Raw genomic sequence first — 27,767 nt, 5'->3', positions numbered from 1 at the left:
CTGCGAACAAACTAAATCATCAAAGAAAAGAAAAAAAAACAAAACAGAAATTAGCTCAGGCCATATCTGCTGTTGCGTTCATTGCGGCCCTTAGACCCACAGATCAAGGATTTTGGACGTGGAAACTCTAATGCATTTCCGCGATATATATGAACCTTCACAATGGGGTCTCTGTCAGCCTTCCAGGCGTAGTTCAGTACCATTTGCCCATGCGTGCAGGGGGATACCGTATAGACATAGTGGACTTTCCCAAACATGGCACAGATCTGGTGTGCAGGGGCGACTGGTATCTGTGCTATGTTTGTCTTAATATTACAGTGAATATGGAATATTAGAGTATGAACCACCTCTTAGATTTAGATATATTAAATCTCCTGAGTATAGTACACTCTTATAATGCTTCATTAAACGATGTCTGCGGGGGCCACTTGGTAAATGGGTTACCCAAATGTAGTTCATTACCTTGTGGAGCTTCACAGTGTATTATCAGTGTTACCCTGAAGGGATTAGGTAGGGCCTACTTAGGAGCATTTGTGCAGGGGCCAACTGTTTCCTAAAATGGCAAATGTCCCGAGCATAAATTGCCTGTGCAATCATAAGTCGCTGTAATTTAGAAATGGCTGCTGAGCAAGGGCCAGCAGTGTGACCTTTTACGCTAGGTTTATTTGGTAGTGCTATTTTCGGGGACATTGGGGTAAGGGCCCAATGTTTCCCCTCTGGGCCACTTTCTCTGGCCTGTAAGTAGGTGGAGTTCTTAAAGTAATTTATTTAACGGTAGGGCCTACTTGGGAGCATTGCGCTGGGGCCAACTGTTTTCTAAAATGGCAAATGTCCTGAGCATAAATTGAATGTGCAATCATAAGCCGCTGTAAAATTTAGAAATGGCTGCTGAGCAAGGGCCAGCAGTTTGACCTTTTACGATAGGTTTATTTGGTAGTGCTAGTTTCGGGGACATTGGGGTAATGGCCCAATGTTTCCCCTCTGGGTCACTTTCTCTGGCCTGTAAGTAGGTGGAGTTCTTAAAGTAATTTATTTAACGGTTTGTCGTCTCCTTCCAGGATGACCTGATTAAGGGGCGGTTGTGCAAGGGCCAACTGTTTCACAAGCATGATAATAATTTCATTAGTATTAACATGACATTAGATACTGGCTTTCAGTCTATCATTCTCGCCATTGGGCACTAGCCGCGTTGTTTTCTTACAATAGTTTTTGTTTAGGCACTGTGCATTGCTTGGACTTCAGGTGGGGCGGCCCTGTCTCTCGGGTCGATCAGGGCTTTGGCGTGTTTGCCCTCACCTTTGCTGGGATTAGGTTTTATTTCCGGTTTTTACTGTAATTTGATTTGGTATTAAAAATAAACGGCCCCTCAACTGAGTGGCCCAATTACGGCAATTAAAGGTTGTCCGTTGAATTCTCCCAGCAAACCGAGCTCACCCCTAGCAATGCACAGTGTACAGCACTAGGTTATTGGCAAGCGAGCAAGAGGCATAAAGAGTTCACCATTGCACGTTTCTGTCTGGTGGATATGTACTACAGTAAACAATCATTGAAGAGTGCTTCTTGAAAAGTAAAGTTTTTAAGACTTCCTTCTTTGTTCTTAATACTCTCAACCGTTCATATTCGGTGTGGCGTTAAAATACACGTTTTGAAAATAAAGAGAGGTCTCGGAACCTTTTGTGTCACAAAACTACAAAAAGAGAAACTCTACCCACCATTAATTGTTGAAAGATCCTCTTTCAGCGATGCACTTGATGAGTTTCTATCCCGGCCGAATTTTTCTCTAAGAATGACATGGAATGAATTTTTTACATTTTATAAATTAAGCTATATTTAGGGGATCGCAATTCATTCTTTACCCCAGGAGTATTGAATATAAATATTGATGAAAGCTTTTACAATACTCTTTTCAAGTTTCTGTCCAACGATGAATGGAAATGTCTCAAGGTTTTGGAAAACCTAAAAACTGCTCAGATTTACAGCTTGTTTCTTTTCTAGCTCTAAGAAAAAGTATAAAGTACAAACAAGTCAGCTACGAATCAAATATAAATACCCAACTCCCATAGTATCAGTGGATAGCAACACATCATGAACTTGATTTAATTAGGAAGATAACCTCCTGTGATTAAAAATTAAAGTTCTTTCTGTCTGGGCGGTTAACAGCAACCAATCAATATCTGTCTAATGACCAACAACTATTCAGCGAAGTGGAGGTGAGACAGGTAAATAGCCACCACTTTCACCAACGCTGAGTTGAGGAATTGTTTTACAAGAGACTGTAACTTGTTGTTTTAACATGTGCCACACACTTAGAAACCATAAATTTAGTTTAGTTCTCTCGATGTACCGAAAAATGGTCGCAAAATAAACTCTGGATGTGTGATTTTGTCTCTTCTGCTGCTCGGAGGTCAAAATATTTCTTGCATGCTAATCACTTCTGAACTAGCCATACTGCAAGCGCGAAAAGCACTATTTATCTGTGTGGTTTATACTAAAATAAATTATCTACGTTCATGAGTGTAACTATATAAAATATCTTCAATGAGGATCATGATGTGGACAAAAACACTGAACTCTCGTCGTATTCCACTGTTGAGCATTTAGCAGCTCTTTGTCTCGATGACCATGAACGTAAAGTACCAAAATTTTAATGATATTAAAAATAGATTATGAGAGGCGTCGATTTCAACTCCATTAATAGATACAATGAACCTACTTCGGAAATTTGAGGGCAAATTTGTCTCTCTCTTTTTTTTTGTTTTTGAGTTACAAAGAAAATCTACCTATATAAATGTTGTTGAAGGTAGGGGTCAGGGATTTGTTGTAACCTGTTTTCTTTAGTTTCCATCTTTGAATGAATAGTTCACTTCAGGGTATTACTCGAACATCTGAACTTGTTAATGTTAGATTTTGGTATGGATAGTAAATTTTATGAAAAAAATAAACAAACTAAGATTATTGTGACAAAACATGTTTTTCGAAAAGATCTTTCCATGCGCGCCACCTTCCCACAGACCCAGCAAAACTTCTGCATAAACGCAAAGCTACATATCCATATAATTTGAAAAGAAGTTAATTTTTTAACAATCTTTGATTTTTAAGGCACGGGTGACTCTTCAAACGCAAACTAAGCTGTTCCTGTTTATATTACTGAAATACCAACTCTCTGGTTATCAAGTAAGAGTTTACATGAGCACAAAGCTAGGTATGCATATGATTTGAAAAGAATATAATCGTTTACCAGGTTTGCTTTGTATTCTTCAAATGCAAACTGAGCTGTTCTTGTTTAAAGGCTGATAGTTTCTAAAGAAACTGTTTGGGGGCTGTGTCGGTGGGGGTAACGAAATAATTTGGATATATCAACAAAGTTGAAATGGTGTTCTTGTTTACATAACTGAATTACAGCTGTCATGTTACCATAGAAATAAAAACAAACTACGCCATCTAAGTCAGCAGAAATTGGCGCGATGTTAACATGACTCGTGCACAAATTGCCCTAAGATAGACAGGTGAACATGAGTTTTTAAAAAGCTCACAGAAAGGAAAGAGGATTGAAGCCTTTTCAAATGGAAACGATGACGCTTAATTTTTCCTAGTTTACTGTTGGACGGTCTCATTCTTATTCTCTTGCATTTAGCGGCTACTTTCCGCTTTCTGATCAATGCTGTTCCGCCAACTTGTACCTCAGCCACGTACTTCAAACCTAATTTGTAATCGATACGAGGCAAATGCAACCTAAATCATATAGGGAAAGAAAATTTAGACTAAATTTTGGGTAGCCCTGGCAAATCTATCTACCAGAGGGCATGGATTCGCCTGGATATATATAAAAGGTTATATTGCAGTTCGTTCGTTTATGCTGATAAACTTCACAACAGAACTGCGATGAAAAATAAGTTAATTGGTAATTAGGCTCCTCAACCCTCGCCGCTTAAGAGAATTCTTAATAAATTATATGTGGACTTAACTGGTCACGTTTGACTCCGAACCCCGTAGAGTAGGGAGCATACGACAGCGGTTATGAGGATTCATTCCGTCCGAAATATATCTTTTGAAATTATTTTCGTTTTATAGTGCGCCTGTTTCGCCTAGAAAATCGTAGACGTCGACTTACTTTTAATGAGAAAAGTCTTAACATTTTCTTGTTAAACGTGTCCTTTCATTCACAACACTGAAAAAATATCGGGACCCAAACGATCCATTCAGATCACCGATCACTTCACGTGCACCTCCGCCAATGTAATCTATTGGATAACTTGCACTTATTGCAAAAAGATTTACATCGGCGAAACAGGCAGAAGGCTAGGTGACCGTTTCCGAGAACACCTTCGCGACGTGGAGAGGAATGACAAGGACACATCGAAACCAGTCGCTAGACATTTTAATTTACCTAACCATTTGAAGCAACACATGGCAATCTGTGGTCTTTCCTTACGCTTAGCGGTAGCACGGAAAGCCGGAAAACTCTTGAACAAAAGCTCATCTTTCAAACCGGCAGTCTAAATCCCACTGATATCAACCAACGCTTTTCATTCCACTAATTTATTCGTGTTTTTCTCGTTGCCATGTTCCCACCAATCACCTATCTCCTTTTCCGCCTTTAAAAGCACACACAACCCACAATTCCTCTATTCGCTCCGACGAAGGGCTAACGCTCGAAACGTCAGCTTTTATAATCGTAACGGTGGCCAATTTACCATTTCAACTTTGTTGATATATTGAAATTATTTCGTTAACCCCATCGACCCAGCCCCAAACAGTTTCTTTAGAAACTATCAGCCTTTACTTTCTTGTTTCATCAGGGAGGTGAAACCAACCAGCCATATGCCCGGATGTTAACATACTCATGCTGATTGCATCTTGAGCCCTATCAACCAAATAATTCTTGTTTCCAGTAATGTCTTTACGGCACGACAATAGCACTACGGATAGTAACTAGTACTAACTTTCGAGCACTACGTCTTTTAAATGTCTCTGAGTAATGCCCACAAAAAAACCAATTTTCAAAAAAACAAATACTAACAGTTGGATGTCGAAACTCGTTGTCTCCCAATAAAATGCATAGAAATGATCACAGTTTCATACGTTTTCAAAGGGGAATTCGTTTGGCACAGTTAAATTTCCTTGAAAGAAGTAGGTGAAAAATCCGCATGAATTATGAAAGATGATCGGTCCGGCTCCAGCTCTTTATTTTTGGCTGAGCACCGATATAGGTAAATTAAAAGCTCGAAAACAGCCAAAAGGCCAATTTTGAAATTCCTTCCCATCTTACCCAACCTTAGGTAATTCTATATCCGCCACCCTTGATGGTATTTCAAATAGGTTTCTATTTATTTCTTTTTTATTCACGATCATGTATTTGTTTTTACATCACTGGTGGCGCGCGTTTTGAATGCGGCAATTACACAGCATTATTGTCCGAACAGAGAAAAAAAAGAAAATAAAAATTTCAAGAAACTCAGTCTTAGAAACACTGAAATAGAATTTTCAATGCATACAAAATTAATAAGATACATTGCAGCTAAAATATAAAACTAAAGGTGCTTAGGGGAAATATTCTTCCTTTCTTTCCCTTTAATTTTTTGTATTCAAATTTGTTTTTTCCAATTGTAGAGACCAAGAAAAGCAAATCTCTAGTTATCAGTTATCGGAATACATGTACCCAAAAGCTTATTGCCGTAAATTAACAACCTAAAAGGGTAATATACAGACACCTCTCAGCTGTTTTGTAAACACGACTTGAAATAAATTATTTGGCCTTAAATTGTTGACCCTTTCATCGAGACCGCGAGGGTAGCGCTTTTCAACAAATAATGTCAGGTGGAGAGTAAACGGACTTGGTCGGCCTTTAATCACCAGAGTGGCGGCGTATCGAAGTTGAATAATTTTTCACCTTACCCAAATAAAGAGAAGATGAACATGTTTTAATCCTTATTAGAAATTACCTACCGCCCTCTATGAGGAAGTTAATTGAGGCATGAAGGATGCCCAAGAAATAAAAACAAGAAAAAGCTAGCAAAACTGAGAAGCACCAGTTGAGAACGATTGCCAAGAACGTTTCACGACAAACATGATTATATAAAACCGATCACCTACTGAAAGAATTGAAGAAAAAATAATAGAACACTGCCAACGCAAAATCCCAAAAAAAGCGAAAAATTGTTCGAGTTTACGAGGGTTCGGGTTAGAGAGGATGATGTTGATTTTCAATAATTAACGAGGAATCTCCTTTGTTTTTATTATTACACATTAAACAGTCATTTTCTTGAATTTAGTTTGTTGTATTAGAGCTTTTTGTAAAGGAAAAACTGCGTGGAGTGAACTTACAAAGCTCATAACTTTTTGACAATGTTGGCGAAGAAGTCGCAAAAAGCGACACAAAAGACAGTCAGAACAAAGAAAACATCCTCGTCAAACGATCCTCTTGGGTTTATTGTGCTACAAACACAGCTGGCTTTCTTTCCCGGCTCTCGAAATAAGCGAGTCATTCTCGATTCTTATAATGAGTCAAGTGAAATACTTTTACATTATATGAATTCCTTTAACGTTAGCCTCTAACTCGGCCAATATCCAATCATCTTGACCTCACCTTTGGTCAATCAATCCTGAATAAGGTTTATAGTACATTAGCGCTTCTCTTGACAAACACCTGCAACTGTTATAATTACTTTATTTCCTATATTTTGACGTTGCAGAAACGTTTTGAAAACAACCGCAATGTTATAAATTAACAAGTTACAATGAATATATGAAGTTCATATATTTTGAACTGCGGTATTAGATACGTATGATGCTCCCAGTTGGCTTGTTAGCTCAATTGGTAGAGCGCTGCACTAGTATCGCAGAGGTCAGTGGTTCGAATCCCGTACAGGCCTGATTTTCTTTAGGTCTGATTTTCGCTATTGCATAAATAGGATCGTGCATCATACGTAAAGTAACCAGTGATCCTAAAGAAGTACTTAAATACGGTTAGTCCACAAAAACTATTGCCTGAAAACTGTGGAGCTTTCAATATCATGACGGAGAAATTTGAATCCGTCGTCTTTGCTCTCAAAAGGGATGTGTTTAACATTAGCAGGAGCGGATCCAGCAATTTTTGATGGGGGGGGGGGGGGGGGGAAGGATGGGTCCAAACTTTGGTTCAGAAAGGACTGTTGGACTCTTTTGAGGCAAATTACTTCTTCCCCAGATCCCCCACACCGCCTCCCACCAGTCGCGGTTACACGTTATAATTCCTTGGCCGCTTACCGTTTACTTGGATTCATTAATTTAAAAAATCAGCCAGTTAAAAAGTGATATACGATCCTGCGGATGTAAGAAAATCAGTCTCAAAGTTGTAAGCGTCAGGTCTGATAGGGGGGTCCGGACCCCTCGGACCCTCCCCCTGGATCGGCCACTGATTAGTATCCGGTTTACGAGGACTAATGGTAGAAACCCTCGACAGCATAGCTGCGATGAATATGTGCAATTAGAGGGTGTCAATGGGGTTAACCGTTAGTCTTAATATAATACGGCGCGGCCAAAAGAAAGCCGTTACCTATTAAAATTTACAAATTTCAGCCGTTAGTCGCAATATTTTTTCTTGTAACCATAACGGAAAGAAACTAATCATGATTAGTCGTAATATGGCCAGAATCTTAACCATTAGCTGTAAAATCCATAAACTCATTGAGACCCTCCCATTTATCCCACAAGATATTTAACCCTTCATCCTCTAGGAGTGACTAGCATCTAATTTCTCCCAACAGTTTCATCGCTAAATCAAACATAAAATTCACGAGAATGAAGCAAGTGATCATCACTGACTCAAGATTCCTTGGATTTGAAACAAATTCTCTTTGTCAGTGCCTTTGGAAAAATAAAGAGAACAGTATGGAGAAGACAGATATTGATCATTAACAAATAAAGAAGCCTTCACTGTGCTCTATTCTGTAGTAAAGCACGCAGGAAGCGGCTAGAGCACGAAAGAAGTGTAGGGAGAAACACGAGAGGAAGTTTTCTCTTTCGTCTTCTAGGTCGTAGAGGACTTCTGGGTCGAATAGAAACCCGAGAGAAAAATTCGGGATTTGGTCCGTCATGTTACAAATTGGCAGATAGTGTGACAGCTTCAACTCCATGTTCTATACTCTGATAGAGCACGCCCTTTCAACCAATGACATCGCGCGTCACATCCGAACTTTATTGTAAAAAGGGTTAAAAGATATACGATAAATAGAGGCGTCAGCGTTTTCGAAAAAGCTTCGTTTTTGTAATGTCTTAATTTCTGTCTAAACTCAAGCTAGTATTTTTTTCTGATGTATTGAGTCTCAAGACACTGTGATATTTTTTCCAAAATCTTAGTTTAAAGCATCCAAATGATAAATTATTCTTAAGCCCCAAAACTGAATATAACATGATTCACTTAAAAGCTTAAGCTATACTATAGCATGGGACGGACAAAATATTAAATCAGCTCAACAGTAAAAGTGCATTTTTATTTCGGTTTGTATTGTTGAAATCAGTGTTAGTGTAAACATGATCGATAAAGCTTCGATATTAAAAATGAACACCTTTCCGCACACCACATTACACCTTACTGATTCTGATGACCTCACCATGACCACACTATGCCTTACTTATCAAAATATTGTGATAATAGCCGATGTTCATTGCGGCAATGCTTGCTATTGACTACAGAAATCAAGTAACTAGTCGTGATATTTAAGAATGTTCTTTGAAAGTCCAGCGCAAAAGGGTAAGCAATGACTCTACCAAAGCAATTGAATAGGTTAGTCCACTGGAAACAAACGCTGCTGAGGCCTTCTTGCGGTTATAAATCGATTCCCTAACGCATAGACAATAAACAAAGCTTTATTTTATACATATTTACCACTTAGGAGAGATCTCAAGATTTTTCTGCCACTTAGTAAATGTAATTACGACGATCACGTTTTGAAAATAAAGAGAGATCTCAAAAGTTTTTGCGTCACTGAGCTGATTAAATTACATGGAAACCAATAAAACAAAACTTGATTTATTAATAATCAAACTGAATAAGACGAAGTTAATTTTCAATTATCAGCAAAGAGAAAATGGTTGAATGATTTGGACTGTGTAGTTAAGCAAAGGCAAGGATGACGTTTTTAAGATGTCTTTAAACTTCTGACGATTCACTTTTCAGGAAAGGTTCTGTTAAACCTGTGAGTGTCACAAATCTTCTGACACACCCATCACACATTGAGCGACCTCACATCCATTTTCTTTCTTTTCCTTTTTTTTTAGAGGGGGGGAAGGGGAGGGTAGATTAATTGGGTTGTTTGTAATCACAACAAAACCTGAGACGAGAACATCTTTCACGCTTACATTTTAAAACTTTAAAATTTATGGTACGTAGCTTTGCCCCCTGATATCGGCTAAAAATTAAAGTGCTCACAGAGAGACCGCCTTAAAACACAAAATTCAACGTCGATAACATAGAAAAAACATATCGCAAGTTTCATATAACGTAGCTCTCGTGTACGTTTACATTGCTCAGCGATAAAGAGTTAGTGTTAATATCTGAAAGATTTAAACAATCAGTTCAAGTTCAACACCAAAGGTGCAACTCACTTGAAGTTCCATGACGTCACAGTTGGTTCATAGCCTTGCTCCAATGGTTTCTTACATGGGTTGTCTGGCTTGCCTTTTCTGAAGAAGGAAATAAATCCATAGAAATTTATACATCATATTTAGCTCCAAACCAATGCTGCGTTGTAGAAGTATCTGATGACGAGCAGCGATGATTTGGATTGGTTTTTTGATCAGAATACCGTCCGAAATTGTTTTCGTTCTTGATTTCACCTGGTTTTCCATCAAATGCACATCCTTGTTCTTTGCTTTGGTAACTCCTTATGTGCCAATGTGCCCTCTGCTTTGTCAGGGCGGTACAATTAGAACAATTGTTTCCTCGGATGTTAACATATTCATACATCTGACATCTGGTCCAGTTACCAAAAATGTCGTGACCTGCTAGCTTTGCACGTGCGTAGTCTACATATTGCAGACCATCTGTAGGAAAGTTACAAGTTGCTCTCAGATGTGTAGAATGATTAACAAGAGACTGCATTTGTAATAAGGATAGTCGGTACCTGTTCCAATTCCCTCTCCCCTTTTCAATAGCAAACTCAAAGTTTTTACCGAAACTTTTATACATGAAGGTGTTTCTTTCAGCCAAGGAAAACGATTGTATCATTGTCCATACAAAGCCTGGTTCAGACTTCAAGTCACAGTAGACAGAAAAGGGTTCATTGTTTGAATCAAAGATCTCGTACTTTCCTGAAGTCGAAGCACCGTATTTTGCAATGTCCTTACAACTATTCGGTTTAATCTTTTCACACCGCTGACCAGTATATTTGTTAGGACAGCCACAGGAAAACCGGACGCTGTGAGTGACACAAATCTCCTGACATACTCCTCCGTTGAGACAAGGATTGGAGCTGCAGCATCTGTTGATGCAGCGGTGCTTTCCCGGGATGTATTTCTCTGCACCCTAGAGAAATATTTCATATTTCATCAGTTTATGTTTTTTTTACAGGACTGGTGTTTACGCCATATCTAGTTTGAAGCGTAACCTCAAAACTTATTAAATGTCTGAGCTGTCACTCGGCCAATTAACGCACTGAAATATGTTTTGATAACAGTTTTTCTCACCTTCATTGTGTAGCTTCTCATCAAATCATAATAATTTCCTCCTTCCCTCCATTTCATTGCCGCTGGCTCCATGTATTTGTTGACGTCGTTAAGTTCACAGTTATTTTCTTTGGACTGAGGGAAATAATTCATAGATACACATAGGCAGTCATCTTTGCACTTCACGTGGCACTGAGGGGCGCTCGGGACTGTCAATCTATGAAACGCGTGGCCCTCGAGAATGTGGTTATAGACGACATCTTCATCGATAACAAACTTGAAGTTTTGACAATTGACTGCCGTTTGCGCTACAGTGGACAGGGTCAGGTGAAATACAAACAGCACCAGTTGAAGATGTTGCACGAGACCCATAGCAATGCTACAAAAAGTGTGGAGAAAAAGAGATAAATTATTATTTCAGCTACCAAGCACGTTTGCGTTGAAATAAATAAATAAATCAGATATTTGAGTCTCTTACCTAAAATCAATCTCCACTGATTTAATTTGAATGGTGGAAATGCATTAATTAGTTTTTTCATTGACGAGTAAATTGCTTTCCTCTAATGCTTTGAGTCTGCGGTAAATTTTCTAGAACACTTTCAAGAGGGTATTGGTCACTTCGTGAAGTCGATCTTCTAATATTTGCTCAAATATTAAACTGATTTCTCTCCATTTCCCAAGTTGTGATGCGAGCGCGATATTCTTGCCGAGCTCTCGACTTCATTTTAGAATTGGTATAGACGGAGAAATGGTAAAATCAGCGAATTAGTTTCTATTTATCTACGACAGTAAATTTTTATTGAAAAGATATCGACAATAGGAAGTTGGATACCAGAGGACAGTTAAAAGCTAAATGTCGAAGAATACCAAATCTAGTTGGAACAAAGACCAAATTTATCAAAAAGAGGTCACCATAGCGTGTTTCTGTCTGGTTTATATGTACTACAGAAAACAATCATTGACGAGTGCTTCTTGAAACGTAAAGCTTTCAAGACTTCTTGTTTGTTCTTGATATTCTCAACCATTTATATTCGGTGTTGCGTTAAAAACACGTTTTGAAAATAAAGAGAGATCCCAGAACCTTTTGTGTCACAAACCTACAAAAAGAGAAACTCTACCCACCATTAATTGTTGAAAGATCCCCTTTCAGCGATGCACTTGATGAGTTACTACCCCGGCCAAAATCTTCCCTAAGAATAATATGGAATGAATTTTTCACATTTTAATAATTTAAGCTTCATTCAGGGGATCACAATTCATTCATTACCCCAGGAGTATAAAATATAAATATTGATGAAAGCTATTACAATTACAATGCTCTTTACAAGTTCCTGTCCAATGGTGAATGGAAATGTTTCAAGTTTTGGAAAACCCAAAAACCGGTCAAATTTACATCTGGTGTCTTTTCCAAAGTTTTAGGATTTTAATAACAGATTATGAAAGGCGTCGATTTCAACTCCATTAAAAGATATAATGAACCTACTGCGGAAATATAAGTGCATATTTTTCTTTTTTTTCTTTTTACGAGTGACAAAGAAAATCAACCCACATAAATATGGTTGAAAGTAGGCGTCTGGGATTTTTTGTGACCTGTTTTCTTTAGTTTTCATGAAAGGCATTTCATTATGTGAATGAATAGTTCACTTCAGAATATTACTCGAACATTTGAACGTGTTTATGATAGATTTTGTTCTGCATAGTAAATTGTACACAAAAAAAGGTTATTGCGACAAAACATGATGGTCTTTGAAAATATCTTTCCATGCGCACCACCTTCCCACAAACCCAGCAAAAAGTTTACATATCGCAAAGCTACTTATTCATACAATTTGAAAAGAAGTTAATATCGAACTATTTTTGCTTTTTAAGGTATGGGTGACTCTTCAAACGTAAACTAAGCTGTTCTTGTTTATATTAGATACAATGAATACATGAAGTTCATATATTTTGAACTGCGGTATTAGATACGTATGATGCACGATCCTCGCAGTAAATAGCGCTATTTATGCAATAGCGAAAATCAGACCTGAAAAAAACCAGGCCTGTACGGGATTCGAACCACTGACCTCTGCGATACTAGTGCAGCCCTCTACCAATTGAGCTAACAAGCCAACTGGCAGCAGGCCGTTAAGTTGATACGTATCTAATACCGCAGTTCAAAATATACGAACTTCATATATTCAGTGCATCTGATTTATGACTTTCACGGGTTTATTACAAATCAACTTAACGGCCTGCTCCCAGTTGGCTTGTTAGCTCAATTGGTAGAGCGCTGCACTAGTATCGCAGAGGTCAGTGGTTCGAATCCCGTACAGGCCTGATTTTTTTCAGGTCTGATTTTCGCTATTGCATAAATAGCGCTATCTACTGCGAAGGATCGTGCATCATACGTAAAACAATTCAATTTGCACATGATTTCTTCAGTGTAGAAACCAGCCATCGAAGGAAAATTCATAATAGTTTAGGAATAAGTGTGCCTTTTGTGAAAGACTGGAGTCAGCTCAAGCGTACACTTGGCGTTTGAGTAAAATCACTTTACTTGTTCTTAGGCAAACTGCGAAATGAACTTTCAAATAAATATTTCTTCGTTTGATTTGTTGGTTTGGTGAGCTGAAGCTTTCTGCTTGTTGTTGAAGTCCCAGAGAAAACGAACATTTTTCTTTACCATTTATTTGGCTTGCATAGAACGCTAACACGCCAACTTTAGAATGCTTTTATTTAAATTACTAATACATCCATACTTATAGATATGGCCGTCGAAAAAGGAATTATCTCAGCTTACCTTTTCTTTCCTCTTTTGACTTTCCGATGTTTATTCCGCTTTTCAAGAGCAGTGTCTCTAGAGCTGAGATAGTGAGTTGCACCCTCCTTAATTTTAATTGCCGCGTGAAGAGATGTGTCGAGTCATATCTTTTCAATATCTCTAGACACAAACAAAACTATCAAAAATCTTATAATAAGAATCGTTGCAGACCAGAAGCAAACGAAGGAGGTCGCTAATATCCTCCTGTTGTATTAAAGTTGTCTTACATGGAGAAATTAGATATACAGGTAGTTTGATTTCAAATTTTGTTGTCTCACAAGTTGACCATAGTATCTTTATACGTTTGCAAAGAGGAATTTAGTCAATTTAGCTTGCCACAGTTAAATTACCTTTCCAATGTTTGTTCTAGCTATCAAGAGAAGTGTCTCAAAAGCTAAGATAAAAAGCTTCCCCTTTTGTTAATAGTCGTAGGAGGAGATACGTCGCACTGCGTCTTTAAAATATCTCTGAGTAGTGACGACAAACAAAACAATTTTATAATTGTCTCTGTAGTAGCGACAAACAAAGAAAGGACATCGCCGAACAGCTGGGTGTCGAAACTCGTTGTCTCTTAATAAAATGCATAGAATTCACCACAGTTTCGTACGTTTTGAAAGAGGATTTGCTTTGAGCACATTTGAATTGCCTTCAAAGAAGCAGGTGAAAAATCAACATGAATTATGAAAGATGGTCGCTCCAGCTCCATTTCTTTATTTTTGGCTGAGTTCTGATAAAGGAGCCCACGATCATTAAAAGGTCGAAAACATCGAAAAGACCAATTTCGAAATTGCTTCCCATCTTACCTCTATTGCCGCCACCTCTGATGGTATTCCAAATAGGTTTCTTTTTAGTCTTGTATTCGTTTTTGCATCACTGGGCGGTGTGCGTTTTGAATGCCGCAATTAAACAGCATTATTGCCCGAAAAGGAAAAATAAAAAAAGAGAAATTTCAAGAAATTTGTAGAAACCGTAAATTGAATTTTTACTGCAGCTAAGGTATTAAAGGTAAACATTTTTTCTTTCTTTCCATTTTAGTATTTAAATTTCCTTTTTCCAACTGTAGAGACCAAGAAAAGCAAATCTCTAGTTATTGAATACATGCACCCCAAAGTTTATTGCCGTAAATTAACCTAAAAAGACGATATACAGATACCTCTCGACTGTTTTGTAGACATTACTTAGAATGAATTATTTGGTTATAAATGAGACCGCGATGTCGGCGCCTTTTAACACATAATGTCAGATGGAGATTGAACGATCCGCCTTATATCACCGGAGTGGCGGCGTATCGAAGTTGAATAATTTTTCACTTTACTCAAACAAAGAGAAGATGAACATATTTTAATCCTTATTAGAAATTACCTACGCCCTCGATGAGAAAGTTAATTGAGGCATGAAGGATGCCCAAGAAATAAAAACAAGATAAACCAGCGAAAATGAGAAGCACCAGTTGAGAACAATTTGCCAACAACGTTGCACGACGAGTATATATATATATTATTTGACGTTTTGTTGTGTAGTATCGCTGAGTATTTTTACGAGTTGTGCCGAATTTTGACGAGCCCGTAGGGAGAGTCAAAATACAAATAACGAGTAAAAATACTCAGCGATACTACACAACAAAACGTCTAATACGTTTTTTATTATCCAACACGCCAAACTGTTATTTCAGTGCGGGCGAATTTCGCGGATGTTTTTTTACGGGGAGTGCGTGACTGAAGTATGCGAAGCGGAACGGAAATGGCGCGTTGTTGTCCTGCTGTTTCTATTTTCTTCATTAAATGAAGACATTTTCTGCTCGTCAAGCTGTTTTTCTTCGTTCGATTTATCTAATGAACTTGGATTGTAGTTACGAAAAAAAAAAAAAAAAATGGCGGACAATTTGAATCATATTTCCGACGACGAAGAGTCAGAATGGCTGGCAAATATAGATCCAATTCTTCGCTTGCGTGATGCGAGAAAACCTGTTTAACCGGTACTACAATAGACGAGTACAAATACCGCGTGATATTTGTACTCGTCTATGGCGTTATTTGTACTCGTCTAGGTGTAGTTGGATAATAAGATTATATAAAAACCGATCTCCTACTGAAAAGCGAAAAATTGTTGAAGTTTGCGAGGTTAGGGAGGATGATGTTGATTTTCAATAATTAATAAGGAATCTTCTCTGTTTTTATTCTTGCACATTCAACAGTCATTTTCGTACATTTAGTTAGATATATGATAGCTTTTTGGAAAGCGGTAAAAGTGCGTGGAGCCAACTTAAAAAGCTCGTAACTTTTTGATAGTGTCGGCGAAGAAGTCGCAAAAAGCGACAGACTGAAGAAAGTCAGAACAAAAGAAAAATTAAATACCCCCCTCAAACGATCCTCTTGGGCTTATTGTACTACAAACACAGTTGGCTTTCTTTCCCGGCTCTCGAAATAAACGAGTCATTCTCGATTCTTATAATAAGTAAATATTTTTCCTTTATATTAAATCCTTTAATGTTAGCCTCTAACTCGGCCAATATCAGCCGTCTTGACCTCACGCTTGGTCAATCAATCCTGAATAAGGTCTACAGTACACCAGCGCTCCTCTTCACAAACACCTGCAACTGTTATAATTACTTTATTTCGTATATATGCGACATTTCAGAAATGTTTTGAAAACAACCGTGATGTTATAAAGCAAGCTGTGATCGTAATAAAGTACTTAAGAGCTGCCGTCCGTAAATATCGCCCGGAGGTGTGTGATATAAAAAAATCGAAAATCCCCACACTTTGCCAGAATATAGGTCTGCATGAAATATTTCTAGAAAAAATACTTTGAGTTCAACTGCATTTTTATTTTTCGCAAACGGTGGCAAAATCGGTTTTGTGGCTCTCACGTCAGCTTCACGAGGTTTAGACAAGCATTATTTGAATGAATGAATGAAAGCCTTTATTTAAAGGGTGTAGCACTTAATGGCCAGAGGCTTTGATACTTGTGGCCCTCAGAACGGTGTGGCCTTGAACGTCGCTTGAAAATAAACGAAACAGTAAATGTGACCAAATAGTTTCCTAAAAGTCTGAATTATTCTTTGGTTGACATATTCCGTTGCAATCTAAATTTTTGGGGAGGTTTTGGTTTTTTTGCAATATTTCACTCATTTTGGCGGACAGAAAAATGGCAAAAGTGAGAGGGTAAAATCGTACCTTGGTGCATGGCATGGGGTTATATCAAGTTGATCCAGCAAAAGAGCAAGGTTTCTTCTTCAAATAACTCCAGTAACATTTTTGGGCTGCTCAAACTACGAAATCTTAGGACTCCAAACAAAAGTGACTCGAAGGTCAAAGCACGCCATTTTTTGTCACGCAATTGGAGGTGAAAAATCAACAATGCGCACGTGGAAAAGATAACAGACCGCTTTGGGTGCGAAATATCGTTACCAATCTGAATGAAAAGTTTACTTTAATCAAAACTTGTCGTTTCTGCTGCTCCGGTTAACCGAGAATTAAAATTTTAGCGGTTATTTTTGAAACAAAACAAGCCAAGATGCAACATCGTCCAGTTCGAAGTAGCCGAGGACGGATACAAACCTTAAAATAAATATGTTTGCCATATTTACACTTTGATTTGAGTACTTTTTATAAATTTGTATCATTTTATCTCTGTATATCGTAAGTGTAAAAGTGATAGTATCACTTGTTGCGTGCTGAGCGCTTTATGTTTGGTCGTGATTCCCAGACACTTGTACACATGACAGTACCTATCTGCGTAAATATTATTGTAATGATGGCCTGCTAATATCCAGATAAGTGCAGATGAACTCAACAGGTCTCTTTAAAGACCCATTGTGACTTACCGTGATGCAACGCGGTCGTTTCGCAGTTTCTGGGACCCAGAAAGTCGCCATTAGGGTTTCTAGTTTTAGTGGCGGAAAAATCCGTTTCCATCTGAACAGTGTTTTAATATTTTGATCAAAAAATAGGTTCAATAGGTAGATATGGTATCGTGAAGTCTTTTTTGCTGATTTTTGTCTCATAATTCGATCTGTGATGGAATGAATTAGCATTCGAGTCATGCCTCCAAAAAGAAAGACGGGACGGCCGCCACAAAATGAAAAGCGTGTAAAGTTATGGTTGAGACAGTCAGTATACATTTCGTGGCATGAAAGGAAGAGTCAGTTGGGGTATGGAAGCAGGACTAATAGCGAGTTTTCTGAGATCCTAGTATATCGAGTTTCAATATCGTCGCCGCAATCCACTACAAATGGTAAGAGGCGAAGGATCTGGCACAAGGCTGAACTCAACAGTCCCTGAGGGAAACATTCCACCGTGCGGCTCTAGGCAAAATTACAGTTGTTGCCAACGACTAGCTACACGCTCGTTGTGATACTTTCAAATCGGCATGACCTAATATCAGTCAACTAGTTGTGTTGCTCACAATTTTTACTATTTAATTTCTCCAGTTGTTGTTACTTTTGTGTGGCCAGGATGTCACCTCTCTGGTTGTGCATGGAAGGGATGTACAGTTCGGGCTTTGTCAGCATGGGTCATGATACTTACTCGGCGGGAGTGTTTTACTCTGTGCCATTCATGTACCATTTGTGCTGTTGTATCGTTTGTATGCCTATAACTACCTTGTGGTGTTATAGATAACTTATTTGTGCCAGATTGTTGTATACTGTCATCTCTCTTCCTTTTATTTTATTTAATAATTCATCTTATGTATGGCAGGGATGTACAGTTCTGGCTTTGTCAGCATGGGTCATGATACTTACCCGGCGGGAGTGTTTTACTCTGTGCCATTCATGTACCATTTGTGCTGTTGCATCTTTTGTATGCCTATAACTATCTTGTGGTGTTATAGATAACTTATTTGCGCCAGGTTGTTGTATACTGTCATCTCTCTTCCTTTTTTTTTATGTAATAATTCATCTTATGTATTTAAGGGATGTACAGTTCTGGCTTTGTCATCATGGGTCATGATACTTACTCGGCGGGAGTGTTATTACTCTGTGCCATTCATGTACCATTTGTGCTGTTGCATCTTTTGTATGCCTATAACTACCTTGTAGTGTTATAGATAACTTATTTGTGCCAGATTGTCTTATACTGTCATCTCTCTTCCTTTTATATTATTTAAGGATTTATTTAATAATTGTTTTCTTTTGGCCTTTGTTATAGGTCTTGCTAGTATATAGACTCTGTCAGACATGGCTTCATCCGGCCTTTTATTTTATTAGTCGGGTGTCCATTATTCCAAAGTCTGTTTTCCCTTTTTACTTTGTTTGAAAGGATTGTATCTGCAGGATCCTCCTCTTTTTCCATTTGTTTGCAGATAATGCCACCTAAGAGGTCAAGAACCACCAAAAAGGTCAGTGCTGCCCCCCCCACCTTCTCAGCATTCCCACCGTACTCTCGCTCAGGATACATCCACTAGAGAACCAGTGCAGTCCGGTGGTCTTCCTATTACCCCTGGCCTTACTTGCTGGGCTGGTCACCAAGATTTCAGACGAGATCACAAGATGACTTGTGCCAACCTCCCCGTCTTCTCCTATGGCCACATCCTCCAAGGGGGATGACGTCACAGAAGCGCCAGGCTTTGGTGCCCCTCCTCAAGGTGCAAACCTGTCGACACCTGTCATCCAGACCGCTGTGAGTCAAGTCCAGGAACATCTTTCAGGTTACTCTGTTAGTCCAACTTTTCCAAATACCTTCTTCGTCTCTCCAAGTTTACCTACTGATACTCCGGTTTCTTCGAAACTCAGAGCAAAGATTCTCAACAATGAATTTAAGGACTGGGGGGCTTTGATCACCAACCCAATTTTCGATAACAAGTATCAAGTCAATTTACAGAATGACAATGGCTCTTCTCCATCACTGGCATTAGAGCCTGTTGCTAAATCCAAAAAGCTCTTAAATATTTCTTCGTGGACAAGCAGTTTTCTAATCTATGTTGGGGTGTATACTAGCCAGTTTCCTTCAGATGCCGTTTCGCCTTATTCATCACTTGTCCTTTCCCAAGGGTTCAACTGTGAATGATGGTATTTCTCATGACTATATCACAGTTAAATATGCATCTATCAGGGATGCCATCTGTTGTATCAAATTGGCTGGTCGTGGTCGTTTTTTTAGCCAAAACTGATATTCAAAATGCTTTCGTATCATACCAATCCGACCAGATGATTATGGACTCTTGGGTATGCAGTGGCGTGATCCCCCCCTTTTACTTTGACCGCTGTATGTCTATGGGTTGTGCAAGCTCTTGTAGGACATTTGAAATTATTAGCACAGCAGTTGAATGGGTCGCCCATCATATGCTAAAAATAGATCATATTACTCATCTGTTGGATGATTTTCTAATTATTGCCCCAGAAAAGCAACTTTGTCTGACTCAGCTAGATTTGTTTACTGATCTTGGTTCATATGTTGGCATTCCCATAGCACCTGAGAAAACCTGCGGCCCTCTTACTACGTTATCTTTTGAAGGCATTAAACTAGATTCGGTGTTGCAGGAAGCTCGTTTGCCTCCTTAAAAAGTACGTACACGTTCCTCTTTGATTTTAGAATTTTGCTTAGGAGGAAGGTCGCCCTGCGGGAGAGATTATCTTTAACAGGCCTTTTAAATTTTGCTTGTTCCCATCGTTTAGCTTCTCTGCCTGACCCCACTAAATCTGAAATGATCAAACGCGCATTGCGGGTTACATGAACCCTTCGAGAGACACTCAGTTACCCATTACTTTACCCATACTAGAAAATATCATCTTGGCCTGCGAACAAACTAAATCATCAAAGAAAAGAAAAAAAAAACAAAACAGAAATTAGCTCAGGCCATGTCAGCTGTTGCGTTCTTTGCGGCCCTTAGACCCACAGATCAAGGATTTTGGACGTGGAAACTCTAATGCATTTCCGCGATATATATGAACCTTCACAATGGGGTCTCTGTCAGCCTTCCAGGCGTAGTTCGGTACCATTTGCCCATGCGTGCAGGGGGATACCGTATAGACATAGTGGACTTTCCCAAACATGGCACAGATCTGGTGTGCAGGGGCGACTGGTATCTGTGCTATGTTTGTCTTAATATTACAGTGAATATGGAATATTAGAGTATGAACCACCTCTTATATTTAGATATATTAAATCTCCTGAGTATAGTACACTCTTATATTGCTTCATTAAACCATGTGTGCGGGGGCCACTTGGTAAATGGGTTACCCAAATGTAGTTCATTACCTTGTGGAGCTTCACAGTGTATTATCAGTGTTACCCTGAAGGGATTAGGTAGGGCCTACTTAGGAGCATTTGTGCAGGGGCCAACTGTTTCCTAAAATGGCAAATGTCCTGAGCATAAACTGACTGTGCAATCATAAGCCGCTGTAAAATTTAGAAATGGCTGCTGAGCAAGGGCCAGCAGTTTGAACTTTTGCGATAGGTTTATTTGGTAGTGCTATTTTCGGGGACATTGGGGTAAGGGCCCAATGTTTCCCCTCTGGGTCACTTTCTCTGGCCTGTAAGTAGGTGGATTTCTTAAAGTAATTTATTTAACGGTTTGTCGTCTCCTTCCAGGATGACCTGCTTAAGGGGCGGTTGTGCAAGGGCCAACTGTTTCACAAGCATGATAATAATTTCATTAGTATTAACATGGCATTAGATACTAGCTTTCAGTCTATCATTCTCACCATTGGGCACTAGGCTGGTTTCCTTGCCAGTGTAAGCCGCGTTGTTTTCTTACAATAGTTTTTGTTTAGGCACTGTGCATTGCTTGGGCTTCGGGTGGGGCGGCCCTGTCTCTCGGGTCGATCAGGGCTTTGGCGTGTTTGCCCTCACCTTTGCTGGGATTAGGTTTTATTTCCGGTTTTACTGTAATTTGATTTGGTATTAAAAATAAACGGCCCCTCAACTGAGTGGCCCAATTACGGCAAATAAAGGTTGTCCGTTGAATTCTCCCAGCAAACCGAGCTCACCCCTAGCAATGCACAGTGTACAGCACTAGGTTATTGGCAAGCGAGCAAGAGGCATAAAGAGTTCACCATTGCACGTTTCTGTCTGGTGGATATGTACTACAGAAAACAATCATTGAGGAGTGCTTCTTGAAAAGTAAAGTTTTTAAGACTTCCTTCTTTGTTCTTAATACTCTCAACCGTTCATATTCGGTGTGGCGTTAAAATACACGTTTTGAAAATAAAGAGAGGTCTCGGAACCTTTTGTGTCACAAAACTACAAAAAGAGAAACTCTACCCACCATTAATTGTTAAAAGATCCTCTTTCAGCGATGCACTTGATGAGTTTCTATCAAGGCCGAATTATTCTCTAAGAATGACATGGAATGAATTTTTTACATTTTAATTATTAAGCTATATTTAGGGGATCGCAATTCATTCATTACCCCAGGAGTATTGAATATAAATATTGATGAAAGCTTTTACAATACTCTTTTCAAGTTTCTGTCCAAGAATGAATGGAAATGTTTCAAGTTTTTGGAAAACCTAAAATCTGCTCAGATTTACAGCTTGTTTCTTTTCTAGCTCTAAGAAAAAGTATAAAGTACAAACAAGTCAGCTACGAATCAAAAAATAAATACCTAACTCCCATAGTATCAGTGGATAGCAACACATCATGAATTTGATTTAATTAGGAAGATAACCTCCTGTGATTAAAAATTAAAGTTCTTTCTGTCGGGACGTTAACAGCAACCAATCAATATCTGTCTAATGACCAACAACTATTCAGCGAAGTGGAGGTGAGAGAGGTAAATAGCCACCACTTTCACCAACACTGAGTTGGGGAATTGTTTTACACGAGATTGTAACTTGTTGTTTTAACATGTGCCACACTTAGAAACCATAAATTTAGTTTAATTCTGTCGATGTACCGAAAAATAGTGGCAAAATAAACTCTTGATGTGTGATTTTGTCTCTTCGGCTGCTCGGAGGTCAAAATATTTCTTGCATGCTAATCACGTCCGAGCTAGCCATACTGCAAGCGCGAAAAGCACTATTTATCTGTGTGGTTTATACTAATATAAATTATCTACGTTCATGAGTGTAACTATGTAAAATATCTTCAACGAGGATCGTGATGTGGACAAAAGCACTGAACTCTCATCGTATTCCACTGTTGAGCATTTAGTAGCTCTTAAAAATTACGATTCGAGGCGATTGTTATTGTTTTGGTATCAAGGCAAGTACTACGTATGATGCACGATCCTCGCAGTAGAGAGCGCTATTTATGCAATAGCGAAAATCAGACCTGAAAATCCTGAAAAGAACTGTAATCCCGTACAGGCCTGATTTTTTTCAGGTCTGATTTTCGCTATTGCATAAATAGCGCTCTCTACTGCGAGGATCGTACCTCATTCGTATCTAATACCGCAGTTCAAATATATGAACTTCATATATTCATTGTATATATAAAATATGTTAAATGAGGATCGTGATGTGGACAAAAACATTGAACTCTCGTCGTATTCCACTGTTGAGCATTTAGCAGCTCTTTGTCTCGATGACCATGAACGTAAAGTTCCAAAATTTTTTGATATTAAAAATAGATTATGAGAGGCGTCGATTTCAACTCCATTAATAGATACAATGAACCTACTGCGGAAATTTGAGTGTTAATTTGTCTCTTTTTTTTTTTTCAGTTACAAAGAAAATCTACCTGTATAAATATTGTTGAAAGTAGGGGTCAGGGATTTCCTGTAACCTGTTTTCTTTAGTTTCCATTTTTGAATGAATAGTTCACTTCAGGGTATTACTCGAACATCTGAACTTGTTAATGTTAGATTTTGGTCTGGATAGTAAATTGTATGAAAAAAATAAACAAACTAAGGTTATTGTGACAAAACATAATGTTTTTCGAAAAGATCTTTCAATGCACGCCACCTTCCCACAGACCCAGCAAAAATTTTGCATAAACGCAAAGCTACATACCCATATAATTTGAAAAGAAGTTAATATTGAACAATCTTTGACTTTTAAGGCACGGGTGACTCTTCAAACGCAAACTAAGCTGTTCCTGTTTATATTACTGAAATACCAGCTGTCGTGTTACCAAGTAAGAGTTTACATAAGCACAAAGCTTGGTATTCATATGATTTGAAAAGAATTTAATCTTTTACCAGGTTTGCTTTGTATTCTTCAAATGCGAACTGAGCTGTTCTTGTTTACATAACTGAATTACAGCGGTCATGTTACCACAGAAATAAAAACAAACTACGCCATCTAAATCAGCAGAAATTGGCGCGATGTTAACATGACTCGTGCACAAATTGCCCTAAGATACACAGGTGAACATGAGTTTTTAAAACGCTCACAGAAAGGATAGAGGGTTAAAACCTTTTCAAATAGAAACGATGGCGCTTAATTTTTCCTAGTTTACTGTTGGACGGTCTCATTCTTGTTCTCTTACATTTAGCGGCTAGTTTCTGCTTTCTGATCAATGCTGTTCCGCCAACTTGTACCTCAGCCGCGTACTTGAAACCTAATTTGTAATGGATATGAGGCAAATGCAAGCTAAATCAAATAGGGAAATAAAATTTAGATTAAATTTTGGGTAGCCCTGGCAAATCTATCTGCCAGAGGGCATGGATTCGCCTGCGGGATATATATATATAACCGCAGACAGTGCACACTGTTTCGACCTATGTGGGTCTCATCAGTGCAGTGCAGACACTGGGCCAAGCTCTGGAATAAACCATTGCCTGGGCGCTACACTTGTGGGACCAAGTGCAGACATGTTGCCATGCGAGAGTGCTCAAATCACAACTAAGGTGATGAGCTTCGCCCGAAGGCTAAGTGCATGGCAACCCCAGTGTAGAGTGCTCAATCGCAAGGTAGCCAAAAGGCAAAGCCAAGCGAGAGCTATCTAAATATATAGTCTATATATATATATATATATATATAAATATTGTGAGAGGAAAAAAGGACGTAACTACATTTCCCGACAAGCCTGTTTCGTGAATCGCTTCACTCTTCAGGGGTTTAATGAAAGAATATTCATGTGACTATCGTTTATATACTAGGAAAATTTGCATAATGCGCGGTAAACTTAAAAACTTTAAAGTTCAGTTGTTGCGTAGCAACGCTTTGTTTCTGTGTCGGCATGAAGATACGAGTTCGTTACGCTTATTTAGTGATGAGAGGTCGGGTCGGTAAATTATCAGGAATTTTTCTTTTAGGCAGAGGTTGCATCTTTTATTGGAGCTGTTGTAGGGAGAGTTAGATGATAAGATGCGCCATGAGATAGAATAGTCAATGTTGTCGTTCTTGAGTGTCCAGATGTGTTTGCTAAGTTCGGTAGAGTTTTTGTGCTTGGCGTGGCGGAATGATGCGGTGTGATTTCTGTGTCTTGTTTTGAAGTCGGTTTCTGTGAGTCCGATGTATGTTTCAGAGGTGTTGTTGTCGTTCCGTGTGACGGTGGCTTGATAAACGACTGAGGATTGAAGGCAGTTACCATTGAGCGGGCAATTGTTCTTTTGTCGGCAGTTGCATGTTTTGTTGGTTTCCGTGTCGTCTTTGTTGTCTTTCGTGTAAGGTGAGTGGGACGAGTGTAAGATGCGCTTGTTGTGGTTGTCGATGACCTGTTTGGTGTTGTTCATACAGCTGTAACTGATTTTGATGGTGTTGCGGTTAAATATTTTGCGGAGGCTGTGATCCTTAGTGAAATGTTTGTCGATTAGGCTGAGGAATTTGTGTCCGATATTGGTGCTGACGTTCTTGCTGAATGGAGGGTTGTACCAGAGGATGTTGCTTCGCTGCCTGTTTTTGCGTTTTGCAGTCGTGGTGGGTTCGTAGTGAAGGGTGTATTGGTATCCGCCTTCGTCAAGTGCTTTTTGGTACGGGGGGGCGGTTTTGTCGAATGAAGCTTTGTCTGATGAAAGGGATGAAAGTCGTTTGTTGATGCTGGCAGGTATGTTCTTTGTGGTGATCGGTGGGTGATTGCTCTCGCGGTGTACGTACTGTAGTGTGGTGTTAGGCTTTGTGTAGGGCTGGTAGGTGCTGTTGTTTAGGTTGAGAGTGACGTCTAGGAAGTTGATAATCTTTTTGTTTGCTTCGATGGTGATACGTAGTCCGTTGCGGTTGAAGATGCGGCAAATTTCCTTCTTTATGTTTTCGGTGTCTCTTGGCGTGGTGTTGGTGGTGGCTAGTCCGTCGTCTCTGTAGAGTCCTACGTTGATGTTGAGGTCTTGTAGCTGTGAAAGAAGGAAACTTCCTACTAGCTCGCACGTTTCGGCGCCGTCGTAGCTGCCCATCGTGACGTCAAATGTCGTTTCTCCTTTCTTTTGCCAGGGCTGCCGCTTGTGTATGAGCGTTGATTTCTTAGCGTGGGTTATGATGTTTCGTTCGTCCATGGTGATGTTGTCATATGTGGATGCGAAGTCAAGTGCTTTGCTGAGAAGGTCTTGGTTGATGGAGGGATAGAATTCCTCGATGTCGAAGCAAATAAAACTTAGGTGTTGTTTGTTTTTTAGGGATTTGAACCACCCGATTGCGGAGGCGGTGTTTCTCCACTGGTTGAACTTGGCTGTTCTCATGATTTTGCTGTTGATTCTGTCGAGTATTCTTTTGCTGATTTGTCTGATTTGCTGAGTATTCTTTTGCTGAGATAGGACAAATCAGCAAAAGAATACTCGACAGAATCAACAGCAAAATCATGAGAACAGCCAAGTTCAACCAGTGGAGAAACACCGCCTCCGCAATCGGGTGGTTCAAATCCCTAAAAAACAAACAACACCTAAGTTTTATTTGCTTCGACATCGAGGAATTCTATCCCTCCATCAACCAAGACCTTCTCAGCAAAGCACTTGACTTCGCATCCACATATGACAACATCACCATGGACGAACGAAACATCATAACCCACGCTAAGAAATCAACGCTCATACACAAGCGGCAGCCCTGGCAAAAGAAAGGAGAAACGACATTTGACGTCACGATGGGCAGCTACGACGGCGCCGAAACGTGCGAGCTAGTAGGAAGTTTCCTTCTTTCACAGCTACAAGACCTCAACATCAACGTAGGACTCTACAGAGACGACGGACTAGCCACCACCAACACCACGCCAAGAGACACCGAAAACATAAAGAAGGAAATTTGCCGCATCTTCAACCGCAACGGACTACGTATCACCATCGAAGCAAACAAAAAGATTATCAACTTCCTAGACGTCACTCTCAACCTAAACAACAGCACCTACCAGCCCTACACAAAGCCTAACACCACACTACAGTACGTACACCGCGAGAGCAATCACCCACCGATCACCACAAAGAACATACCTGCCAGCATCAACAAACGACTTTCATCCCTTTCATCAGACAAAGCTTCATTCGACAAAACCGCCCCCCCGTACCAAAAAGCACTTGACGAAGGCGGATACCAATACACCCTTCACTACGAACCCACCACGACTGCAAAACGCAAAAACAGGCAGCGAAGCAACATCCTCTGGTACAACCCTCCACTCAGCAAGAACGTCAGCACCAATATCGGACACAAATTCCTCAGCCTAATCGACAAACATTTCACTAAGGATCACAGCCTCCGCAAAATATTTAACCGCAACACCATCAAAATCAGTTACAGCTGTATGAACAACACCAAACAGGTCATCGACAACCACAACAAGCGCATCTTACACTCGTCCCACTCACCTTACACGAAAGACAACAAAGACGACACGGAAACCAACAAAACATGCAACTGCCGACAAAAGAACAATTGCCCGCTCAATGGTAACTGCCTTCAATCCTCAGTCGTTTATCAAGCCACCGTCACACGGAACGACAACAACACCTCTGAAACATACATCGGACTCACAGAAACCGACTTCAAAACAAGACACAGAAATCACACCGCATCATTCCGCCACGCCAAGCACAAAAACTCTACCGAACTTAGCAAACACATCTGGACACTCAAGAACGACAACATTGACTATTCTATCTCATGGCGCATCTTATCATCTAACTCTCCCTACAACAGCTCCAATAAAAGATGCAACCTCTGCCTAAAAGAAAAATTCCTGATAATTTACCGACCCGACCTCTCATCACTAAATAAGCGTAACGAACTCGTATCTTCATGCAGAAACACACAGAAACAAAGCGTTGCTACGCAACAACTGAACTTTAAAGTTTTTAAGTTTACCGCGCATTATGCAAATTTTCCTAGTATATAAACGATAGTCACATGAATATTCTTTCATTAAACCCCTGAAGAGTGAAGCGATTCACGAAACAGGCTTGTCGGGAAATGTAGTTACGTCCTTTTTTCCTCTCACAATATTTATTCTGCTCTGCTTCAACGTATTGAGCACTGTTCCACGCGAAAATCGACTTGCAGACTTCCTATATA

The 27,767-nt window shown here is 39.4% G+C and overlaps 1 protein-coding gene across 1 annotated transcript; it reads right to left on the bottom strand.

The window, feature by feature from the left end:
• Positions 1 to 8,452: 8,452 nt before the first annotated feature.
• LOC148728318 (uncharacterized) lies at positions 8,453 to 14,171 on the bottom strand. The gene is made up of 5 exons (XM_088725993.1): positions 13,798 to 14,171; positions 13,427 to 13,565; positions 11,767 to 11,834; positions 10,666 to 11,023; positions 8,453 to 10,504 (listed from the first exon to the last, which is right to left on the bottom strand). The coding sequence occupies exons 4-5, from the start codon at positions 11,014 to 11,016 to the stop codon at positions 9,692 to 9,694; spliced, it is 1,164 nt and encodes a 387-aa protein (XP_088582119.1). The 5' UTR covers positions 11,017 to 11,023; positions 11,767 to 11,834; positions 13,427 to 13,565; positions 13,798 to 14,171; the 3' UTR covers positions 8,453 to 9,691.
• Positions 14,172 to 27,767: the final 13,596 nt, after the last annotated feature.

The sequence above is a fragment of the Stylophora pistillata genome, chromosome 6, assembly GCF_964205215.1.
Source record: "Stylophora pistillata chromosome 6, jaStyPist1.2, whole genome shotgun sequence".
Taxonomy (NCBI): domain Eukaryota; kingdom Metazoa; phylum Cnidaria; class Anthozoa; order Scleractinia; family Pocilloporidae; genus Stylophora; species Stylophora pistillata.
This window is presented reverse-complemented; position numbering and strand designations above follow the sequence as displayed.

Coding starts and splice junctions, on each gene's coding strand:
- LOC148728318 (XM_088725993.1), bottom strand. CDS start 11,016: ATGGGTCTCGTGCAACATCTTCAACTGGTGCTGTTTGTATTTCACCTG. Junction 10,505..10,665: donor TGAGAAGCTACACAATGAAG/GTGAGAAAAACT, acceptor ATATTTCTCTAG/GGTGCAGAGAAATACATCCC.